Genomic DNA, 21,691 nt, shown 5'->3' on the forward strand with positions numbered 1-21,691 from the left:
ATTAATTAATACACGGTTCAATGAGCATGAAATAGCTGTCAAACCAATTAGTAAGCAAGTCAACGTGAGCTCTGAAGTCACGCGAGATTTCTCCGCGAGATCTTGCTGTTTTCAACATGGCAGGCAGCAAGTTGGTGCTGGAAGGGAGGATAAGTATTATTAGCTTTATCTCAGGACTGGGCGTCATTATAATACCTTTACTTGTAAAATTCGGCGCTCACATTGACTGGATATTCGATTATCTCACGGATGTGAACGGGAAAATAGCCATTGCGGCGTATATCACAGTTATCAATGGCTTCCTGCTAATCATGTACAAGGGACCTTTATACAAGGTAAGACTCAGAGACAGTCTGAATCAGATGTGCTGTACAGATAGAGCACATGTGTAATCACCACTGTCTAGTGCTATATACGTGTTTGAAATTAATAAAGATCTAACGAATAAATATATCTAGATGTGTAGTTGCAAAGGTTTCTGTCACTGGTAATTCCCTGTGTGCAGGTATAATCCTGTTACATCAGCTCTCTAATGGGATCTCCTATAGGTTTCTTTGTCAATACAAATAAACTCTCCAAGAAGACAGCTTACTGTATGTGGGTTTGCAGAATCAGGATCTGGCTCACAATTTCCTGCCTTTTTGTTTAATCAGGTGGCTGTTCGAGCCTGCTTTCTTGGATTTGCCTTCGGATGTGGTCTCATTTTAAGTTTTGCAGATACAACATGGACACACTTTGGCTGGTAATTAAACTTTTTTTTTCTGAAATGGGTTAGATCTGTTTAATGTACACATTTAACATACAGTGGTTGCCAAAATTATTAAAACACCTCACCATCATCCAGTCAGTATGGAAAGACATGAAGATACAGAACAAACTCGGACTCCATCTGCAAACAAAAATCTCACTGGATTATTACAATTCATGGCAAAATTAATGTATGGAAATGTAAACTGATATTTCCTTCTGACACACTACAGCAAAAGATAGAAGTAACTGAATTAAAACCATTTTTGGCTGCTAAAAATATTAGTGTTCTAATAATTTTGGCCACCGCTGTAAATAAGGACCGTAAACAAGTACGTATGGTTTTTACAAGAGAATGAATTTTGCTAGATTAATGTAATAATGTCAGTCTTTTTGTTTTGTTTCACTAGGTATATGTGTTCACTGTCATTTTTTCACTACTCCGAGTACCTGGTTACTGCCATGATCAACCCACGCAGTCTGTCTCTAGACTCATTCCTGCTCAATCATAGTGTTGAGTACATAATAGCAGCTATTTCCTCCTGGATAGAGTTCACTGTGGAACAGCTCCTTATTCCAGGTTTGATACGATCTAGGCCAGTGATTCGCAGCCAGAGTTTAATTATGCTGTCAAACCTATAGAGCTTAGCACATTCAGTTAAAACTAAAAACTGAAACCTAATAATGTAATATAATATAATTGCCAAAGCTTTTTTTTGTTTGTTTATTTTAGAGTGATTTGAAAATAAATTATTCTAAATTGTACAGAATTATTATTGTTATTATTATGAATTATTTTTCACATTATTGAAGTGAAGCGATTTCTTAAGTTTCCAGATTTAACTGAAATCCAGTTTGTTTTCCCCTGCAGAGATAAAGCAGGTGAGCTGGCTCTCTCTGGTGGGTCTGGTGATGGTGCTCTGTGGGGAGAGTCTGCGCAAAGCTGCCATGTTGACAGCAGGATCCAACTTTAACCACATAGTGCAGAATGAGAAGGCCCAGACCCACATGCTGGTCACCACTGGAGTTTACGCTTTCTTCAGACATCCTTCCTATGTGGGCTGGTTTTACTGGAGCATTGGCACTCAGGTTCTTCAACCATTATTTCAATGGAAGTTATATTTATAGTGAATGGCTCTGGAAATATTGTTCTAAAGTAACTGTAGAAATTATATATTTTTTTAATTTATTAAAAGTGTAATAATAATACAAATAATATTGATAATTATTATTTTTATATATATATAATACATTTTGTAAAGAAGTTTTGTGTTCACCAATACTATATATACAGTATATTTGATTAAAATACTGTAAAACCAGTTATATTGTTAAATATTATTACAATTTAAAATAATAATAATAATAAAGGGTTTCTTATTTAAATACATTTTAATTTAACTTCTACGATAGCAAAGCAACATTTTCAGTGTTCGTTATTCCAGTCATCAGTGTCATATGATATCATCATGTTCTCATATGCTAGCTGATCTGGTGCTTATTATCAATGTTGAAAAATGTTTTTGCTTCTCAGCATGTTTGTGGAAATCTTGATACCTTGATATTCCTCGATGAATATAATTTTTTTTTTATTTTATTTTTTTATTGTTCGATCAATTTAATGTGTCCTTGTTAGGTAAAAGTATTTTTATAAATCATTCTTTTTAATGTAGTTTATCTCCGTTTCCACAAAAATATGAAACGTCAAATATGGTTTTCTACATTGATAATAAAAAAAAATGTTTCTTGAGCAGCAAAAGCCTGGAGTAATGGCTGCTTAAAATTCCAATAGAGAACAGTTATTCTAAATTGTAACATTTCAAACCATTAGGGTTTTCATAGTTTCGATCAGACAGAAGTATCCTAATTGAGCCTTCTTTTTAAAAACATACAATCTTAACTATTCCAAACTTTGGACGGACAGTTAAGTTGTTAGTCTAAATAAAAAATGTTTTATTTAAACCTGTTACAATATCTTGCTTCTCCTTTTCCCCAGATAATGCTGTGCAACCCAGTATGTATTCTAGGATATACATTCGCCAGCTGGCGGTTCTTTCGAGAGCGGATTGAGGAAGAGGAGATCTCTCTCATCCATTTCTTTGGAGAGGACTACATTGAGTATAAGAAGAAGGTCTTTACTGGCTTGCCCTTCATCTCAGGGATCAAAGTTAACTCCTAAAGCTGTACTGCATTGAACGGAGGAAATAGCCTGAAAGTGCACACCTGGACACCTCTGACCGGCACTCGGAGCGAGCTAGTTGCCTGGTGGCATCATGTCTAGCACTTTGGGGGTGGCACAGATATATAAGGTGGCAGCACAGTAAAACTGACTCGTCTGATCTGCTCTGAGACACTATGGTCTGCTCTGAGCAGGGTGAAGCTTCCACCCTCAACACCATCAGAGATACTAGTACACAAACACCACATTCTCTCCTGCACTTTCTGATCTTACATTCTCTCTGTCTTCTACTCATTTACATACCAGTCATCTGTCATGTATCCTCATATTTACAGTCTTTGCACCATGTAATTTCATACGTTGGTTTAGTTTTTCTTGTCTTTTTTTTCTATTCTTTTTTAAATCCCCCGGTTTTGTGTTTAGAATCTTTAAAAGTGAGATTCAGGACATTGGTTTGTTTCTACTTATGACATCCAGAGTTTTTCACTAGATATTAAAATCTCTTGCAGTATTTTTATTCAGATAGGCTTTAAATTGAACTTACTGCAGTGGACATTTAGTCATTGTCCATTTTGTGTAAGGAGTATATCAGAAATCTCTTTTTGCCGGTCTACACATTTTAAAACCCATTTCTGGAAATCTCCAAGTATCTGTGATTTGTTTATGCTGTTGGAAAATTTTAATATTATGATTAGAAAAATAAAAATATATGATAAATTACAGGCATAGTTCCTCTTTTGATTACTTGTCAAATGCATTAGTCTCTTTTCATCTTCACTCCCAAACTCATTCATTCCCATATCCATGTCTTGTCACTTTCCTTCGCACTTGCATGATAATTCAACAATAAAATCTATTTCTGTGAAGGTAGGATTCAGAGGGCCGAACGCAAGGGGTTATGCTGTATCCAAAGTCTTAATCTTTCTGATTTTACATTTCTGGGAGGAAGGCTCCACTCTCCACCTGGCATGATGTAGCTTATATAGACATTGGGTAAAGAATAGGAATTTCTTGCACACTTTTAACCAATGACGAGCACTGTAATATATGTGTACAGGTAATGGACATTCGAACACATGCAATAGGTTTTTATGATGTAAGAGTTGCGCAACGCTTGTGCAAAAAGCTAATGGAAGAGGACCACCCTACCTCTCAGATAACTGCACTGCTTACATTATTAACATCTTCAGCAAAATGTAACAAACCTTTAAAATAAACACTGAATATAATGTTTATTTGACATTACTGTGATTCTCTGAAATGCAAACACCGTAAACTAGTAGTTTTGTTCTTTTAAGCATCTGTAAATTAGTATTAGTATATATAGATTTAATGTAAGTGCTTATAAGCTTATTTTTTGGGGTAAACCGAGCTGTTTGTATCAGCATAAAAGCAGTTTCACAGTGGTATCTCTTTGCAATTGGCTTTATCTGTGATGATTTGGGAAGTCGTGGCCTAATGGTTAGAGAGTCCGACTCCCAATCGAAAGGTTCTGAGTTCGAGTCCCGGGCCGGCAGGAATTGTGGGTGGGAGTGCATGTACAATTCTCTCTCCACCTTCAATACCACGACTTAGGTGCCCTTGAGCAAGGCATTGAACCCCCAACTGCTCCCCGGGCGCCGCAGCATAAATGGCTGCCCACTGCTCCGGGTGTGTGTGTTCACTGCTCTGTGTGTGTGCACTTCGGGTGGGTTAAATGCAGAGCACAAATTCTGAGTATGGGTCACCATACTTGGCTGAATGTCACTTCACTTCACTTCTGTATGTTTGGCCTGTAGTAATCCTTATTCTTGGGATTGGTCTCTTCTGATAGGCTGTTTAGAGTCCGGTTGTCCTCAGTGTCCCAGGACAGCTCATTACTGTATTGGTGAAGCATGGAGTAGCTGTTTTATTTCTATAGCACAATTAAAAACAACCCACGTTAACCAATGTGCTTTACCAACAACTAAAACCACAAACAATAAGACAAAAAACAATTAAAATCATAGTAAAGTACCATAAAAGAAAGTTCTTCAACGTAATAAAAACAGTAATATACAATGGGAGATGCTTAGAGTATTAAATGCTTTATAAAAACTGAAAAGTTTTTAACTTGGATTTAAAACCAGACAAGGATGAAGCCAGTCTAATCGAAATGGGCAAATCATTCCAAAGTCTTGATTCTTAAAAATGAATAACTGTGTGTCTGTGTCTACTTTGAGAAATAGCTGGGACGCACCTGGGCCGTGTGTCTGCAGTAGAGGTGCTGTCCTCAGAGATTTTCAGCATGATCTCTGTGCATTCATCTTTAGGCTCCTTCAGACTGTTAAAGATCAAATTAGACTGAAAAAAAAAATCGCATAAAAGCCCTAGTATATATGAGTATGGGTGAGTCCAAAATCAGCTTGGCAAGTGTCAAAATGTGTTTGTTTCCATTTTAATATGCTTAAAATTTCAGTTTTGTCATTGCAGTAATAAATTCTATTTTAAAATATTTTAAAATGGCAAACAAATTTAATGCAATATTTCACAATAGAACCATTTTACTTTTACAGATCCCTAACTTTTGAACATTTGTGTATACGGTATAGATTATTAATAGTACTCTATAAGTGATGAGAATGATACTGTACATCAAGCTCTCCAGTACCTGGGCTCGAGATGCTCTTTCACTTTTGCTATGGAGTGAATGTAGGGGCCTATTTGTCTGGAAATAGTGGTCAAATAGGAGTTCTCCTGTTTTAACTGAAGCAGATCATGAATTTGTGCTGAAAAGAAAAGGTAACGTCAACAAAAAGACAACTAAATATGGTAACTCCAATATAGCTGCAGTGAGCAGATAAATCTTTTATATATAAATAATATATAAATATAAAACGCATTAATATACTTACACACCTTCATAAATCTCCTGTTCATTTGCCACCCTTTGTAATGTCTCCTCCCAAATCTAAAAACAAAATTGATGGCACAGTGAGCTGTGTTCTTCACGTCCTCCTAATGTCAGTAGGCTATTGGAAAGTATTGGCATCTCACCTCCTCGAACATGGCCCACATGAGCTCGACTGAGGAGTACTCTGATGAGATCTGTCTCTCCACCTGAAAAGACCTCTCCAAAATCTCATTCATGGTGTCAGGTTTGCTGAGTGAATGGTGCTTGGTCAGGTCTCTGTGAATCTCCTGCACCTGGTCTTTGAGTTTCTGGATTCCCATCTGTAAAGTCTAGTTGAACAGACATGGAGAATTTGTCAGTTGCAGTACAATATTTTATATATAAAACTTTTTGTCCTATGGAAATATGTGTTTAGGGGTTGGACTTTATGGTTACATATTATAATATCATTTTAATTTGTTACATTACGTTACGAACTCGGAGCTATACTCTGTGTTTATCTGCATAGACAGATTACAGCAGATATAACTTGTGCAACGATTTATCTAACTAACTTTATTTGAATTTAGTAAACTAACCTTACTGCCCTATGCTGATCTAAGTCTGTGTGGTAGTTTCATTATCTTCTGTAGTCTCTCCATTAATTGCTTGCTCTCTCCATTAATAGTCCATGTGTCCATGTTTGTTTTAACTCAGAGGGAGTGTCAGCCACGTTAAAAAGGTTAACAGCTTAAGTCATTTGTGGATTAATATTTATGGTACTCAATACTCAAAACTTAAATGATTCAGTTCAAATCGGTGAACTGGTTCAAGAAGAACCAGTTAAATCGAATGATTCGTTCTCAAACCGGATATCACTAAAATTGAATGCACTCACAACAGACCCAGAAGTGAAGATAGTGCTGAATAAAGTCGTGGTTTTTGTTTTTTTTTTGGACAAAAATGTATTTTCGATGCTTCAACAAATTCTAACTGACCCTCTGATGTCACATGGACTACTTTGATGATGTTTTTCTTCCCTTTCTGGACATGGACAGTATACCGTACACACAGTTTCAATGGAGGGACTGAGAGCTCTCGGACTAAATCTAAAATATCTAAAAAATGAACGGGTGGTCTTACGGGTTTGAAACGACATGAGGGTGAGTTATTAATGACATAATTTTCATTTTTGGGTGAACTGTTACGTAATTGTGCATGGCGCTCTCTTCTTCATCCACGTTGGCCCTGACCTCTCCAATCATGGCTTTGAGCAGAATAATGTCTTCTCCTGCTGATGTCTGAAGCTCCTTAACAGCCTGAGGAGAGTGAAATGACTTCAATAGGTTCTTCCCAGCTCCACACATTACAGACACAGATGAAAGAACACATTACAGTGAAAGAGAAGAATGGGAGAGAAACTCACTAAGACGGCTTGGTCCAATTTTTCACAGTCTTGTATATATGCTGTCTCAATATCAATGCAGTGTGCTCTGTTCTCCCTATGGAATTAGACAATCCCAGGTTATTTTGAAATCAGATGTCCGATATGCTAATTTTATGCTCTGTGAGTTCAGTTTTTAACTCACACTTTCGTGTCTCTGAAGCAGTTGATGCAGAGCATGGACTTTTTCTCCGTTGAAAACATGATGTAGACTTCCTCATGGAGGGCTGCAATCGGACAGAAACTGCTTGAATCTCAAAGCTTTAAAGACTTGTTTTTGTATTTTAAATTTTATTCATTTATATTTTGCTGGGGAAACGTGAGAAGTGGTTTAAGTCCTTCAAACACACACCACATTTTTTGTGGGCTTCTTTGATGCGCTTTGCCAAGGAGACAATCTCGTGACAGGAAAACATCTTGGCTTTGTGGGTGGTTTCCCTGCAGTCTCGACACAGTGGCTAGCAACAAGTGTTGCAATAATACATTGCATCCACATCCTGGGGTTTGTGACAGAACATTTAAATACGTAACCAGACAAAATCAAATCTTGTTCTAATGACTCTTTGCTTGACTCTAACACATACTTAGGTAAGTGTTGTTCATATGACAATGTGTTAAAGACACTAACACTTTATGCACTTAGTAATATTTTCTTAAAAAGTACATTAATAAAATATGTTTTTTAATTTGTTTAGTATTGTTGTTTAAGGTACACTCTCAGAAAAAAAGGTACAAAAGCTGTCACTGGGGCAGTACCTTTTCAAAAGGTACACTTTTGTACCTTTTTCCTAATATGTAGGCTACACTTTAGATACCACTATGTATGTGGACTCTTTAGGTACCAAGGTGTGCCCCAGTGACAACTTTTGTAACTTTTTTTTGAGAGTGTATAGGCAAATTATTGGATTTAATTTATGCCAGCACTTAAAAGTCTTTGACTTAATTAGTCCCTATAAACCCTATACCTTTCTTAGAATCGACAGCAAGGTCGCATTCGGATCTGCAATTCCAAAAAACAACCAATGTTTCACTAGGATACATTTGTTGCAAATATACTTATCCTTGGGCCATCAAAGACGTAGATGACGTAGATGAACTGATTGCACTGTATTTTACATTTTCAGTTTTTTTTTTAAATGTAAAATAATTTTCTATTTATAACTGTTTTTTAATTCCTTTTAAATAAGTCAATTTTTAAATAATTTTCAAAGTTTTAAAATTACTTGTTTCATTTTTGTTATTATTTTTCTTCATGTTTATTTTACTTTCTTTTATGTAAAGCACTTTGAATTACCATTGTGTACGAAATGTACTATATAAATAAACTTGCCTTGCCTTCTGATGGCACCTATTCACTGCAAAGGATCCATTCGTGGGCAAATAATGTAATGTTTCACCAAATCTGTTCCAATAAGTAACAAACTCTTCTACAGGTATATCTTGAAAGGCCCGAGGGTGGGTAAATTGTCAGCATATTTACATTTTGGGGTAAACTTTTCATATAAAAAAATGTAAGCACAACTTTGGCAATAACTATATTATAAATAAATGTATTGATTAAATATTTCAAAATTTGGCAATTGCATTTTTTTTCTCAAAATATATTATTCTGTAAAATGTTATCATATTATCACTATATTCAGATCTCAAGCTGACAAGCTCACATTCAGATCTGTCGCCATCTAATCAACATCTAATGGATAAAACCGCCACCCTTCATTTTTTTTCTAGAATCCATTTCACTTGGATGTAGTGTACATCACAATATTTGAGAAAAGATCTGTTGCTATTTCTATTACATTGTGACTTCAAGGAACTATAACCGTTACATTCTTTATGAACTGCATGTTTCAGTGTTGAGATGGTGATAATGAGACCTGGTTTTTGTACTCCAAATCACAGTTGGCACACTGCACAGTTTCCTCACTGTCTGCTGAACTGTCCACCAAGAACTTCAGGAGTCGATCCTCTGGGGGGAGTGCATTTATTCCTTTCACAACAGACTGTAGTCTACAAAAGAAACAGATTTTGTGTGTCTGTGCAGAACTTTTGACCCATTGTCTGATAATGTCTTAGTCATACATTTGGCATTGACAAGGTTATCTCTCTCTCATAGCAACAACAACACAAATAGCTCTGTTTTGAATTCTGAGATATAACAAAGACTGATAGATAACCCCCCACACAGACAGAAATAGACACAAACATGAGACTCAAATAAACATAATTCCCCGAATAATGACTATTTTAACATTTCTAAGCTTAATAGTTCAAAGATTCCCTGTAAATTCACTTTTCTGAGAAGCATTCATGGTGCATTTGACAAAAAAAAAAAATTTAAACAATGATATATTGTCCTATACTGTAACATTAGCACTGTCCTTTGCATTGCTGATGCACATCAATTACAAATACATAATGCATGCAATCACTATACCATAATGCAACACTCATAATGCAACACAAATACTGAGAAACTTTTGCAGTAACTTAACCTTCAGATAAATATTGAACCAGCTAGCAAAAAACAAATTTATACTTACTCTAACATGCTGCCTTATAAAGACCACCAACCTTTTTTCCATTTTTAATATATTTCCTCCATATGTGCAAGATCTACGGAGTGCGATTAAGCTGCTGCTAGACTAACTATATGGAAGCAGAAGGGTGAGAACACAGACATTTCAGCCATCTAACTGTAGCCTGCCCAGGACCTGTATCCAATGTCAAGTGTCAGATAGTGTTAGTTGGCCTTGGCAGAATGTTCCCAGAGTCTTTCGAATAAGTCCAACACAAAGGCAGGATTTATGGTGCAGCTGTTGGAGGTAATCTCTCCTACAAACTGTATAGTTAAACAGACAGTGTCATGTGACAATTTAAATTATAAATACAATGTTAGATTTTTCAAACGCATACATGTCATAAGTATTGATGCCTATTCCCGCCACACAATTCAGAAGGTAATTGTGACTGTTTATCCTACAATTCTGACTTTTTTCTCACATTTCTGAGTTTATATCTCACAATTCAGGCCTGTTTCTAGCAATAAAAAATAAATAAAAAAAAGTCAGAATTGCCAGCTATAAACTCAGAACCGTGAGATAAATAATCAGAATTCAGCTGACTTATATCTCATAATTCTGACATTTCTTCTAAAAATAAATAGTTTTTCTTTTTTTTTGTACAGTGGTGGAAACAGGCTTCCATACTTATTACTATAATAATTTAAGTGTGAATTGTCATAATAAGGTGATCAGTGATTAAAAAAAGAAAATACCTACCCACAGAGAGGGCAAGTTAGTCGGCTGTCCACAGCTCTTCCGTGCATGCAGCTGGCACAGAATGTGTGGTAACAGTCCCGTAGGCATGGATGCTCATACTGTTCTTGGCACAAGTGGCACACCAGAGGATGGCAGTTGGCACTGTCCAGGCCTTAGAGATTATCCAAAGGGATAAAAATATCTCCAGACATCTGAAAATATAAAAAGAACCTTAGATATGGTATATGTACATATTTAATTCAGTTTGCACAGAATATTTTAATACCTTTTCCTGTCCGAGTGCTTTGGCCAGGTGGAATGAATGTCGTGTGAAGGTTCTGTGAGGGTTCCTAGGTGCAGGACATGACCTCAGGAACAAACAACAACAACAAACAAAAATAAATTGACACTCCTGTATCTGCTGGATGAGGGGTGATATGTTTGGGCCAGAACCTGGGCCTGATTACACAACACAACTCAGATACCATTGTCTGTCAAAAGCAGAGCCCTTGTAGCTAAAATTAAATCACACAGTAGATATTTCTTAATCTAACATGCAAACTAACATGTCATATCAGAATAATGATGTCACTAAAACGATGTTCATTAGATCTTTTCATATATAGAATTTAAAAGGATAGTTCTTCCGAACGTGAAATCTACGTCATCATTTCCTCATCTACTAATTATTCCAAATTCGTCCCGAAATGACTTTAATGTGTGGGTCACAAGTTTTTTTTAGTTTTTTTTTAAACAAGATAATCATTATTCTTTTCCATTGGGAACAATTAAGTCATATTTTATATGGTCAAATCGTAGTGGCTTTTTTAAATAACTATTATTATTCGGAAAATCGTCTTTATTAAAATTATTTCCAAGAACAGATAAATCGAGCACATCGATTACATCAGCGCTGGATTATTCAGCCTGTGACCTCACGCTCGCGCAGTCGTGGTTCTTCCTTTCGACGAAATTTCTCGCTATGGCGCCTGTTGTAAGTGCGAACACACGGAACTAGTGAATAAAATAACAGACGTTTCCATTCGTTATCAAATACAAATATCATTCGAGACTGAGTATTAAACACTATTGCTGTCATAAAATAAGTTTAGTAATAACCCAGTACGAAAAGCAATCGTTATATATCATTGAATGAATCCCGTGCATCCACATTCACAAGGAGCTTAATTCAGCCCTAGCGCGCAGCTCCGTAACACTTTTACTATGTTTTTTGTATTGTATTTTGAAGATAATGACACGATATATATTATATAAGTATGTTTTATATATATTTAATTGCAGAGGAAACACCAGAGCTCTAAAGGTGGAAAGAAGAAGAAGCAGGTCCTGAAGTTCACGTTGGACTGCACGCACCCCGTTGAAGATGGCATTATGGATGCTGCAAACTTTGTGAGTAGATCAAGCCCTTATAAAGCCTTATTGTGTTAAACGGTCTTTATTATACTCAAGAGTTCAGATAACAGCCAGCTGATTTTGTATCTTGTCATTTGCTTGTGTGGTTACAGGAGCAGTTCCTACAGGAGCGCATTAAAGTCAATGGTAAAGCTGGAAACCTGGGAGGTGGAGTGGTCACCATCGAAAGAAGCAAGAGCAAAATCACAGTTTCTTCTGAGGTGCCCTTCTCCAAGAGGTTTGTGTTTTGATATATCTTGACTTCGTTTTGCCAATTTTATTTTTAACTGCAACTTTTTACATTTTATTCCGCCGTCATCTATTCTGCAGGTACCTGAAATACCTCACAAAGAAATACTTAAAGAAGAACAATCTCAGAGACTGGTTGCGTGTTGTGGCTAACACTAAAGAAAGCTATGAGCTTCGCTACTTCCAGATCAACCAGGATGAGGAAGAAGAAGATGATGAGGATTAAACTCTTGCAGTTTTTTTTTACATTTAAATAAATTCATGTATGACTAAATTTTATGGATCCAGATATAGTTCTTTATCACTGACGTTTCGATGTTAGGTAAACGCACACCTATTTATTCATAGTTATCCACCACAAATACTTTTACTTTTACACAGAATAATTTGATTTTAATGCATCGGTTGTTTGAATTATTTTGGCAGTGCACTCTAAAAGTGGAGACATGAGCTTGCAAGGGAAGGTTTATGTTTTGTTTTTACAGAAAGGTCCAGTTATGATACTTTGATTGAACATTGTCAAAGTCAAAACTTTTTTTTAAATAAATGAAATGTTAACAATTAATTTGTGCATAACTCCTATAACATGCGTTTGGAAAATAGATAGGGTGAATTTTCACTTAATGCCAATAAAGACACAGCACACTGTCCTGCTAAATTGAGGGATTAAAAAAAAAAAACTGCATATGCATGGTTACAAAAAATCTGCAGCAACATATACCAACTTATGTGAACCTTTATTTAATATTAAGAAGAAAAAAAATAACATTTCAGAATTCAGAATAGAAGTAGGAATTCCAGTTTCTGGACATATACTGCTTTAACAAATGAACAGATTACAAGCTTGTGCTAGCCCACAAACTGGATGGATTCTTGAATGGACTGACAAACAGATTATGAAACAAATGTAATCACAGTTCAAGCCCAGGTGAACACAAAGAAATGGCACAGTATTCAACATATTGCATGAAATGATGCTCTGTAAAGACACTCTTCTCAACATCAAGCCCATCTTTTCCAAAACATGCTAACATCAACACGAGAACAGCATTTCTGTAGTTTACAGTACTAGCAAGGGCAGGAACATTAAATGATTTACATTTCTAAAAAAGGGAGAATTGATTTTAATAAAAATCTCACAGCTGATGTCTCATTTGCATTGTAGGAGTTGACAACACTTCCCTGATCTGATTAACAAAAGTCTGTATCCTAAAAATGGACAGGAAAAAAACCGTACATATTAACAATTTATTCTTTTGATTCGAGGAAAAGTATGTTCTTATGTATGGTGATGATAACATGGAGTTGGAAGTAATGAAAATGATGTTTAAAAGATGAAGTGCCCCATAACACTTGAGTTGTCATAGGACTAACTGAACATCCTCAGCCTGAAACATCTCACTTAAAAAGGCACAAGAATAGAGCGAGTTTGTCTTTCAGTTAACCCTTAGCCCACTGATAGTCTGCCTTAGAATGATTTAGCACCAGTTTTTGGAAGAGAGCAGACTTGGATCTCCCAGTCATCGTTACGGAAAAACAATCAACAAAACAATCTGTGATATACTTCCATAAGGAATGTAGAAGTAAAGGGGATGGATCCAGTGGAATCCGAGTGCTCCGAGTAGTTGCTGGCTCTATTGTGGAATTATATTAGGTGTGTGATGCCACAATAACCATTCTCAAACGCCCGAGCCTGGACAGCTCAGTTAATGCAACTTCTTTAATACTTTTATCCAACATGTGGCTTGTTTATCAAAGATGTAATATGAGGTCCAAAAATAAAGAAAAATTAACAATCCCATCCCAACCAAACTGTGATTACACAGGTGACCTAGTGAACAGAGGCATTCTGTTAAAAAAAGCCCCTAGAGAAAATCTGAATGGTGTCCAATCAGAGAGTGCGCGGGTTGTATTCGGGAAGCTTCTTGAGCTTTTCCTTCTCCTGCTCCGTGTCTTGCCGAGCAATAACCAGGGAGTGCGAATAGCCCATGACCACCTGAAATCACATAGTTTTCAGTTGCAATTCTGCGAGGATGAGAGTCACGTTTCTGACAGCAGAACTCACCTGTTCGGAGTACACACCCTCCAGAGTTTTAACCTCTTGAGCAGTGGTGGATGACTTGGGTTTATTGTCCCCGTAGCCCTAAAATGCCAAATTTAAATATGAGAAACTTGCCATCTTACACTATTTAAAGACGTATGGGTGGACATTTCTTATGAATGAATATTGTGAAATATTATTACACTTTTAAAATAACTGTTTATTTTAATAGATTTTAAAATGGAATTCATTCCTTTGATAGAAAAGCTTGATTTTCAGCAGTTATTACTCCAGTCTCACTTGATCCTTTGGAATTCATTAAGTCTAAAAGAAAACTATGAGCTTCGCTACTTCCAGTTCAACCGGGACGAGGAAGAGGAGGATGAAGATTAAATTGCATTTCTAAAAAGGCCTCAAAAGAAGACAGATAAACGTACCAGCTCTCCAAATGTGGGCGATGGTCCCCAGCTAATGGTGCTATCATCAGCTGCTATGATAATACTGCTCTTCCTGAGAGGAGTTATAGACAACATCTAATCAACATTCTGCAAACATTCCGAAATGTTTTATAAAACACATTTTTAGAGTCCTCTGCCTTTACTTACCCACAGGCCAGACTGCGAATTTTCCATCCGCACAGATCCTGCACAGCTTTGGGGTACATGGTGGACTCACGAGACGTGTTTGTCACTCCCCAGAAAAACAGACCACCTGAGGAAAAATAAGCAGCATTAACCACCAACATTAGGTTGGGTTTTTTTTTCCCAGGGAGGAATTACATGCTTACCTGTTTCATTAACAGCAAAAGAACACTGGTAGCCACAGTATATTTGAGTTGCTCCACGGCCAGGGAAGTCAAAGAGCTTGACTAACCGTGGGACCATTTCATCTTTCTGCTCTGTGTGGCCTAGTCGTCCGTATCCCCCAAATCCCCACGAAAACACACGCTTTTGGGAATCCAGCACCAGCTGTGAGGAAGCAACAAATAAATCTTAATTCATTCACATCTGACTTACACCACACAATCCACAAACTTGCTACACACCGTATGATTGGCCCCACATGCTACATCCCGAGCCACAACGTTGGGCACAGGAAGCACCTGGCCATCCTTGGTCTTCTCAATGAAAATGGCCACCCGTCTAGGGATCAGCTCACAGTCAAACTCAATGCGCTGGGCACGAGCGATGAACTTTCCGTCTGAGTTATGCCCTTTTATATACAAAGAGTAAATAATCTAAATCGATGCATTTGATAACTGTATTTCAGTTAAGTCCCACTGGACTACAGTTTTACTTACCTAGCTGGCCGTATTCTGGGCAACCAAAAGAATAAATGTTCCCCTTGCAATCCACAATCATAGTGAACTCTGCACCACAGGCCACTTTGACTATCGGCTGCCCGTTGTACTGGATCTGTAGTTAAATCAATGCAGATGTTTTGTGGAGCATTCAACACAGAAAGGACATGTTCTATTAAGTGAGTAAGGGAGAGGCTTACTGTAGCTGGGCTGAGCACAGCATCTGTCTGATTCCCCTGACCCAGCTGCCCCAGTTTGTTTTCTCCAAAGGAGTAAACAATACCATTTTCTGTGAGACAAAGCATAAGAACACCACATTCGCAGTTTGCAACTATTATAATTATGGCATTTATACGACACACAAATCGCATTTAGCAGAGGATTGCATACCTGTTAAAGCCATGGTGTGGTTTCTACCACAAGCAGCTGCTACAATAACCTCCTCCCCCAGGCCTTCAACTAGCTTTGGAGCCTCCAATCGTTTAGTGTCTCCATGACCCAACTGCCCTTTTTCATTACGACCTGAGAGGCAGAAAATAATATCTTAACTTAAAGTTGTTTTCTTTTATGAAGATGGCTGGATCTTATAACAATTTAGTGACCAACTGTTATTATGTAGGAAATTATCTACACAAGATTTATTTATAATTTTTTTTTAAATACTTATAAAGTTATAAATACTGTTTAAACAGCAAATGACATACCATATTACTTATACAAACACATTATATATAGAAATCCTATCTCTCTCTCTCTCTCTCTTTCTCAAACAAATACTGCAGTTTTTGAACTTTCTAGTCATCAAAAATATTGGGGATTATTGTTTCCACAAAAATTCTGATTAGATTTTTTTCTATCATAGGAAACAAATTACACTTTACAATATATTATAATAAAAATATTTTAAATTGTAATATTTCAAAATATTATTTTTACTCTATCAACCGATGCAGACTTGGTAAGCATAAGAGACTTATTGCACACACAAAAAAATATTTTATATTATTATTTTACACTTACTCATCAAACACCTTCATTAAAAAAAAAAAAAAGATTCAGATTTCAATTCTATTCTCTAAATTTTCTAAGGTTAAGTTTTTTTTTTTTTTTGGTGTCAATCAGTTACCAGTGTTTTAAGTTACTCATGATGTTGCGTTTATGGAGGCCAGGTGAAAATCCTGAATAAACCAGGAAAGACTGTTCTTGTGTAAAAACCTACCCCAGCTCCAGAGTTTGCCCTCTGTGGTGATGATGAGACTGTGGGATGCACAGGGTCCAGACACCACACAGCTAACCTGGACATCATTGAGAAATCCATAGCGATGGGGCCCCCACAGATTCTGCCCAAGGTTCCTGTAAGCAGCTGCAAATAAAAGTATATCAAAATTGAAAATTCTATAAATGATTGCAACCCACACACTTCCTCTTTCTTATTTTGAGTGTGAAGTTGATTTTTGCACCTGGCCGAGATGCTGGTGGTGCAGCTCAAAATTTACCTTCTCTGAAGTTCAAAATATGATTGTTATTAGTTTTTGCAACTTAAATCTTATTTAACTCCCATAGAAGTGTAAATTCACTGCAGTACAGTTGTCGTGTACTAAAAATTAAAAGTTTATTATTATTATTATTAATAATGTTTTGTTCAGCAAGGATGAATTAAATTGATAAACAAAAAATTGATTACAAAAAATGCCTGCATCAAATAAATGCTGTTCTTTAGAACTTTCCGTTGACTGAGGAATCCTGAAAATATATATCAGATTCCACAAAAATATTAGCAGCACAATGTTTTTTAAATTTGATATTAAGACATGTTTCTTGAGCACATAACACATTTTATGGCATTTTAGAATGATTTCTGAAGGATCTTGCTAGTCCGTAATCACAGGAATAAATCATATTTGAAAACATTAAAATAGAAAGTCTGACGAGTAAAAATAAAAAAATGGCCAATGGCGATCCAATTGCAAAGGTATCCGTAGAGGGTTGTAAAAAATTTTTTACATTTTGTTGAGCTCATATATCTAGCTGATATATTTATCATCATTTTGTTTTGATATTTGCTTTCATAAAACAGCACTGTAAGGTCTGTCTTGCCTATGCCAGCAGCCACCAATCAATCTTAAACTGCCAGGTGCTCTTCACAGATGGTCTGTCCAATATCAGAAACAGTGCTTAATCTTCAAGAGAAATCCAAAGTGCAAATTAAAGTCTGGTTTCACCATGTCCCATTAACAGATTAACACAGGTGACTCACTCAGGCAGGAGTACTCTCCTAAGGCCTTTAAGTACTATACTGTAACCCAGATTTCTCTGGCTCACGCATGACCATACCTTGCTGTTTTGGCACTTCTTTTCTGCCAATCAGGTCCCAGTTGGTGGCTCCAAAAATGAGCAACTGACCTTTGACTTTGGGAACCTCGAGTTTCTGCATAAAAGAAAACGCAAGAAATCCATCAACAATCCATTAATAGTTTTCAAAATGAGCTCCAGAGACCCCTAGGGCATACTTGGTTATCAAAGTAAAGATAAATAAATAAATAGAAAAATAAAAAGTACACTTTCATAGCTATCAAAACCAAAGTCTCAGCTTAATAATACCTTTGTAATATCATGCTTACTATTTTTCAAAAAGGGGAAATAAGTCTCCATACATAATTAAATATACAGCCATTTTTATATTTTCAAGGGATCCCTCCCAAGTCATATTTTGGGGTCCTTGACATCATAAGGTTTGAAAACCCCTGCACTTATTAAAATATGTGTGTGCATGTGTCTGTATATGTACACAGAGTTTACAGACACAAAGAAGCAATAAGAGCCTTACAATCTTCTCCTTCACATCATCAGCCACAGTGACCGGCTGCTGACCGGCTTTAGCTGCTGGTTTCCCAGATTTCTTTGTGTTTTCCTGTTCAAAGTCATCAAACTCGTCGTCACTGCTAAACTCCCTGTCCTTTTTCTTTCCTCCACCTCTTTTTCTCTTCATTCCACCGTTCCCAGACACATCTGTCACCTTCTTGCGTGGCATAGTACAAAATCCTACAATTAAAACAAAAAAGTAGCAAGCGAACAGTTTACTGTTCCGACTATAATTTGACAGAAAGAAGAATCAAACGAGCCGAAACATGCCATGCGAATGAAGAAAAGGTCAATGTGATTCAAAACCTTTGCTGGATCAAATAACCAATTAGATCACAGCAAAAGAAAACATGCATATGATAGATGTATTAGTAATGCCAATGTATTATTTCTTCCTATTTCTAAAAATATAAAGCGTAATGAAAGCTGAAGTCTCCTGCTATGCTAAGACACTAGCAGCGCTGCAACAAAAGAATCAGCAGCAACGCGTCTGTCTCACTCAGTCTCATTTGTTTCTTTGTTATGTTTTATAATGTAGCCACCGGTTAGCCTAACGTTACTCTACTTCAACCAAACTAATAACTAAACTATTCACTTACCCACGTGTTCTATCTACCCCGTCCCGTAAAAATAGTCCAAACTCTCAACTTATGCCCCGGGAAAGTGCATTTGAAAGACATAACGTTTACAGATGTGTACGATGCAGACGTAGCCGTGTTAGCATGCTACACTGCATTCGCATCCGAAGCCGCAATCATAAACATCGAGAATATTATAACTCACCTGAGTAAAACTTTCCCTGTCTACTTTAAATGCAAATATCTAAGTTAACGGAATATTTACGCGTTAAACGTTACGGCTTGGTCTGTTGTGCTGGAAGATGCGGTATTTATGTAAATAGATTTCCTGATTCAGATGCGCTACTTTTGTCTGTCCGTCTTCCTCGTTTTTTTGATTGATTCGGAACAAAAGACTTGCAGCCTCGCGCTCAAACCACGTGGGTGCAGCGCACACTCGGGACTGGATATATCGCACTCATCTGGCTGCAGATTTCAACGAGTTTGTAGTATAAAATCTCGAAAGAAATGCACATTAAAGTCATTCGTGTAGAGGTGCACAGAAAAGTTTCGCTCATTTTTAAAAATGTAACGTTAAGTGTAATGTTACCTGTTACTTGGAATGAAAGTGTTGAGCTCGAGGTCTATTTTCTTCGTTTTTTACTATGTTAGTTTAGGTTCAGAGGTACAATTAAAACACTCGTGTAACTTTCATGGCAGTGAGCGTGTAGTCCACAAAACAATAACATGAGGATGGGATGCAGCGCTGAGCGAACTACACATTTTGAGTCCCGTTGACTAGACTGTGTAGTGCCCTCTACTGAGTTGGAGGACGTAGACTACTATACATCAGAAACAACTGTTTTTACCGCGGAGGACTTAAATACTGACACATTTTTTCATCGTATAATTTTTTTATGGCCTGAAAATAATATGCACCTATTTCTACTTCCGAGTTTAGCTTCTGTTATTCTTGCATTGCTTGCATTCTTGTATCCGTTTAAATGAAAGAGTAAAGGGAATTCTGTAGAAGGAGTGTGTACGTATGGTATGTGTGATAATTACTGAGGCCCAGATAAACACATCCCATATGACAATAATAATAATAATAAATGGTTATGCAACTGGAATAGAAAGTAATTTGTAATATAAAACTGTTGCATGTTAATGAGAAGAAAATCAGTAAGAGGCATTCACTGTTCCTGATTAAGATACATATGCACATTAAATGTGGATAAAATTCCATCAAATATGTGTACTTGTTTAAAAGCTAACTGTTGGTTGTTATTTTACCGGTAGATAGCCTATTATTGTTACTCTTTTGAACCATGTTGCATGTTAGGAAACACAGTATGGTGCATTTGAACATAGTTTATGTGTGAAGGGGTTGGGCATTTAAATCAAGTTCTTCAAGACAAGACCAACCTGTTTTATTCTAATAGTCAGGGACAGTTTTCATATAATGCTAAAATATGACTGAACAAAACCTTGAACGATGGGGAAAATGTGAGCTATTAAGTAGCATAATTTTAATTACCTTTATTTTTTATTGTATTTTATTGGTCCCTTTTATTTCCCTTTAACATTACACATAATTATGTCTTCTCCCTTTACATTTAATTAAATATGCTTTAATCTTGCTTGTTGACACAGAAAGAATGCCTCCTTTTCTCCTTCTGTCAATGCTGGGTCTCCCCCAGCAGCAACATGGCATGGATCTATTGAAATAAAAGTTGCTGTTCTGTAATTGGTGGGATTGGAGGCTTGATGATCTGCCATTGGCTTGGCGTTTCTTTGAACATTTGCATAATGCAGGGAGGCTCTCTCCTGATGTACAGCAGGGGGAAGGAGTGAGTGAAAAGAAAGGAAAAGGGAGGGACTGAGGGAAAAGAATAGAAGGAGAAGAGTTTTCATATTCAGTGGGAGAAGCCGTGTCAGTTAATGGACTGGGAGTCTCAGAACTTGTTCCTTCACTAAAAGAAACATTTGCAATCAGCCCTTCAAAATTGCTGTGCTTTCTGAGGAAGATGCAGTGGTGTCATCAGTTGTAGACTCACAGATGGCTGCACTGCGCAAAGATGGGAGCAGAAATGACAATGGATTTGTATTGATAGCTTGTGATCAATAAGGACAATATCAGAGGGGTGACATTTAAGGGACGTAAAGCCAGGCTTGTAAGTAAGTCTTTCTTTGGGAAAAGAAGAGAGCTAAAATTCTAGTGCTTATATTGTTTTTCATATGAAATCTGACAGTGCAACATAACCTCACTGAGGGGGAAGTGAGTGATGGAAATGTAGATAAAAAAATCAGATGAAAAAAATAATTGTGTGTAATAATCTGACCACATTATGCCATCTGATTTATTTACTGATGTTGCTTCATAAGAAATAACATACTGTAAATTCCCTTAGAGGGAAATAGTTTTATTCTCTTGTGATATGAAGACAGTAAGCTAATTATTTGATACTAATATGATTTATAATAATTAACTTTTTGCCTCTAAACAAAAACAAAATTTTTGACATTTTTTTGTTGTTGTCATGATTGACAAACAGATGGAGATAAACAGACTGTATTGCCTGGTAGACAATGACAATGAAACAATGCTGTATTTCATCTTTTTCTATGGTATATGTGTGACATTTAAAAGATAATCTGACATGTATATATCAGTTCAGTGCTAAAGCTAATCTAAGAGCAGATTCATGGTCTGTCCTTCAGCCTTACCTCCCAGTGTTTTAATATGAGCTCACTCACATGGGATGACCATTTTGAATCAAACCATTGC

At 36.6% G+C, this 21,691-nt stretch overlaps 4 protein-coding genes and 1 pseudogene across 10 annotated transcripts in view; 3 read left to right on the forward strand and 2 right to left on the reverse strand.

The window, feature by feature from the left end:
* The first annotated feature begins 75 nt into the window (after positions 1-75).
* On the forward strand, positions 76-3,646 carry LOC113068376 (protein-S-isoprenylcysteine O-methyltransferase-like). The gene is made up of 5 exons (XM_026241111.1): positions 76-335; positions 654-742; positions 1,158-1,327; positions 1,619-1,836; positions 2,744-3,646. Exons 1-5 carry the CDS (start codon positions 117-119, stop codon positions 2,924-2,926), a joined length of 879 nt encoding a protein of 292 aa, XP_026096896.1. The 5' UTR covers positions 76-116; the 3' UTR covers positions 2,927-3,646.
* LOC113068374 (RING finger protein 207-like) lies at positions 3,412-10,693 on the reverse strand (annotated as a pseudogene).
* Positions 10,694-11,378: 685 nt separating this feature from the next.
* Positions 11,379-12,417, forward strand: LOC113068378 (60S ribosomal protein L22). The gene is made up of 4 exons (XM_026241115.1): positions 11,379-11,475; positions 11,784-11,891; positions 12,008-12,132; positions 12,225-12,417. The coding sequence occupies exons 1-4, from the start codon at positions 11,464-11,466 to the stop codon at positions 12,367-12,369; spliced, it is 390 nt and encodes a 129-aa protein (XP_026096900.1). The 5' UTR covers positions 11,379-11,463; the 3' UTR covers positions 12,370-12,417.
* A 444-nt stretch (positions 12,418-12,861) lies between these two features.
* On the reverse strand, positions 12,862-19,670 carry LOC113068377 (protein RCC2 homolog). 3 transcript variants are annotated; one of them, XM_026241112.1, is made up of 13 exons: positions 19,514-19,670; positions 18,312-18,526; positions 17,819-17,912; positions 16,704-16,847; positions 15,875-16,006; positions 15,685-15,773; positions 15,485-15,599; positions 15,230-15,396; positions 14,972-15,152; positions 14,790-14,895; positions 14,622-14,694; positions 14,209-14,286; positions 12,862-14,139 (listed from the first exon to the last, which is right to left on the reverse strand). In XM_026241112.1, the coding sequence occupies exons 2-13, from the start codon at positions 18,513-18,515 to the stop codon at positions 14,035-14,037; spliced, it is 1,488 nt and encodes a 495-aa protein (XP_026096897.1). In that variant the 5' UTR covers positions 18,516-18,526; positions 19,514-19,670; the 3' UTR covers positions 12,862-14,034. The 3 variants fall into 3 exon arrangements, with proteins under 3 accessions (XP_026096897.1, XP_026096898.1, XP_026096899.1); XM_026241113.1 differs by lacking the exon at positions 19,514-19,670 and adding an exon at positions 19,130-19,317; XM_026241114.1 differs by lacking the exon at positions 19,514-19,670 and adding an exon at positions 18,946-19,113.
* Positions 19,671-20,738: 1,068 nt separating this feature from the next.
* Positions 20,739-21,691, forward strand: part of LOC113068379 (rho guanine nucleotide exchange factor 10-like protein) — a 42,590-nt gene continuing 41,637 nt past the window's right edge. For 3 of the 5 annotated variants that reach the window (XM_026241121.1, XM_026241119.1, XM_026241120.1), the window contains exon 1: positions 20,740-21,077. The gene's annotated coding sequence lies outside the window, so the exon portion shown is untranslated. Of the gene's footprint in view, positions 21,082-21,691 lie in introns of all 5 variants that reach the window. The other 2 variants (XM_026241117.1, XM_026241116.1) reach the window with 2 other exon arrangements.

Source organism: Carassius auratus, linkage group LG44F (genome assembly GCF_003368295.1).
Source record: "Carassius auratus strain Wakin linkage group LG44F, ASM336829v1, whole genome shotgun sequence".
Lineage (NCBI taxonomy): Eukaryota > Metazoa > Chordata > Actinopteri > Cypriniformes > Cyprinidae > Carassius > Carassius auratus.

Excerpts from the sequence above, each read along its gene's own strand:
- LOC113068377 (XM_026241112.1), bottom strand. The coding sequence starts at position 18,515 with ATGCCACGCAAGAAGGTGACAGATGTGTCTGGGAACGGTGGAATGAAG. Across the intron at positions 14,896-14,971 it reads TTTTGCTGTTAATGAAACAG|GTGGTCTGTTTTTCTGGGGA; the intron begins GTAAGCATGTAA and ends ATTTTTCCTCAG. Across the intron at positions 14,287-14,621 it reads CGCCCACATTTGGAGAGCTG|GGCTACGGGGACAATAAACC; the intron begins GTACGTTTATCT and ends TTGGCATTTTAG.
- LOC113068378 (XM_026241115.1), top strand. Across the intron at positions 11,892-12,007 it reads TTATGGATGCTGCAAACTTT|GAGCAGTTCCTACAGGAGCG; the intron begins GTGAGTAGATCA and ends GTGTGGTTACAG. Across the intron at positions 12,133-12,224 it reads GAGGTGCCCTTCTCCAAGAG|GTACCTGAAATACCTCACAA; the intron begins GTTTGTGTTTTG and ends TCTATTCTGCAG.
- LOC113068376 (XM_026241111.1), top strand. The coding sequence starts at position 117 with ATGGCAGGCAGCAAGTTGGTGCTGGAAGGGAGGATAAGTATTATTAGC. Across the intron at positions 336-653 it reads ACAAGGGACCTTTATACAAG|GTGGCTGTTCGAGCCTGCTT; the intron begins GTAAGACTCAGA and ends TTGTTTAATCAG. Across the intron at positions 1,328-1,618 it reads GGAACAGCTCCTTATTCCAG|AGATAAAGCAGGTGAGCTGG; the intron begins GTTTGATACGAT and ends TTTCCCCTGCAG.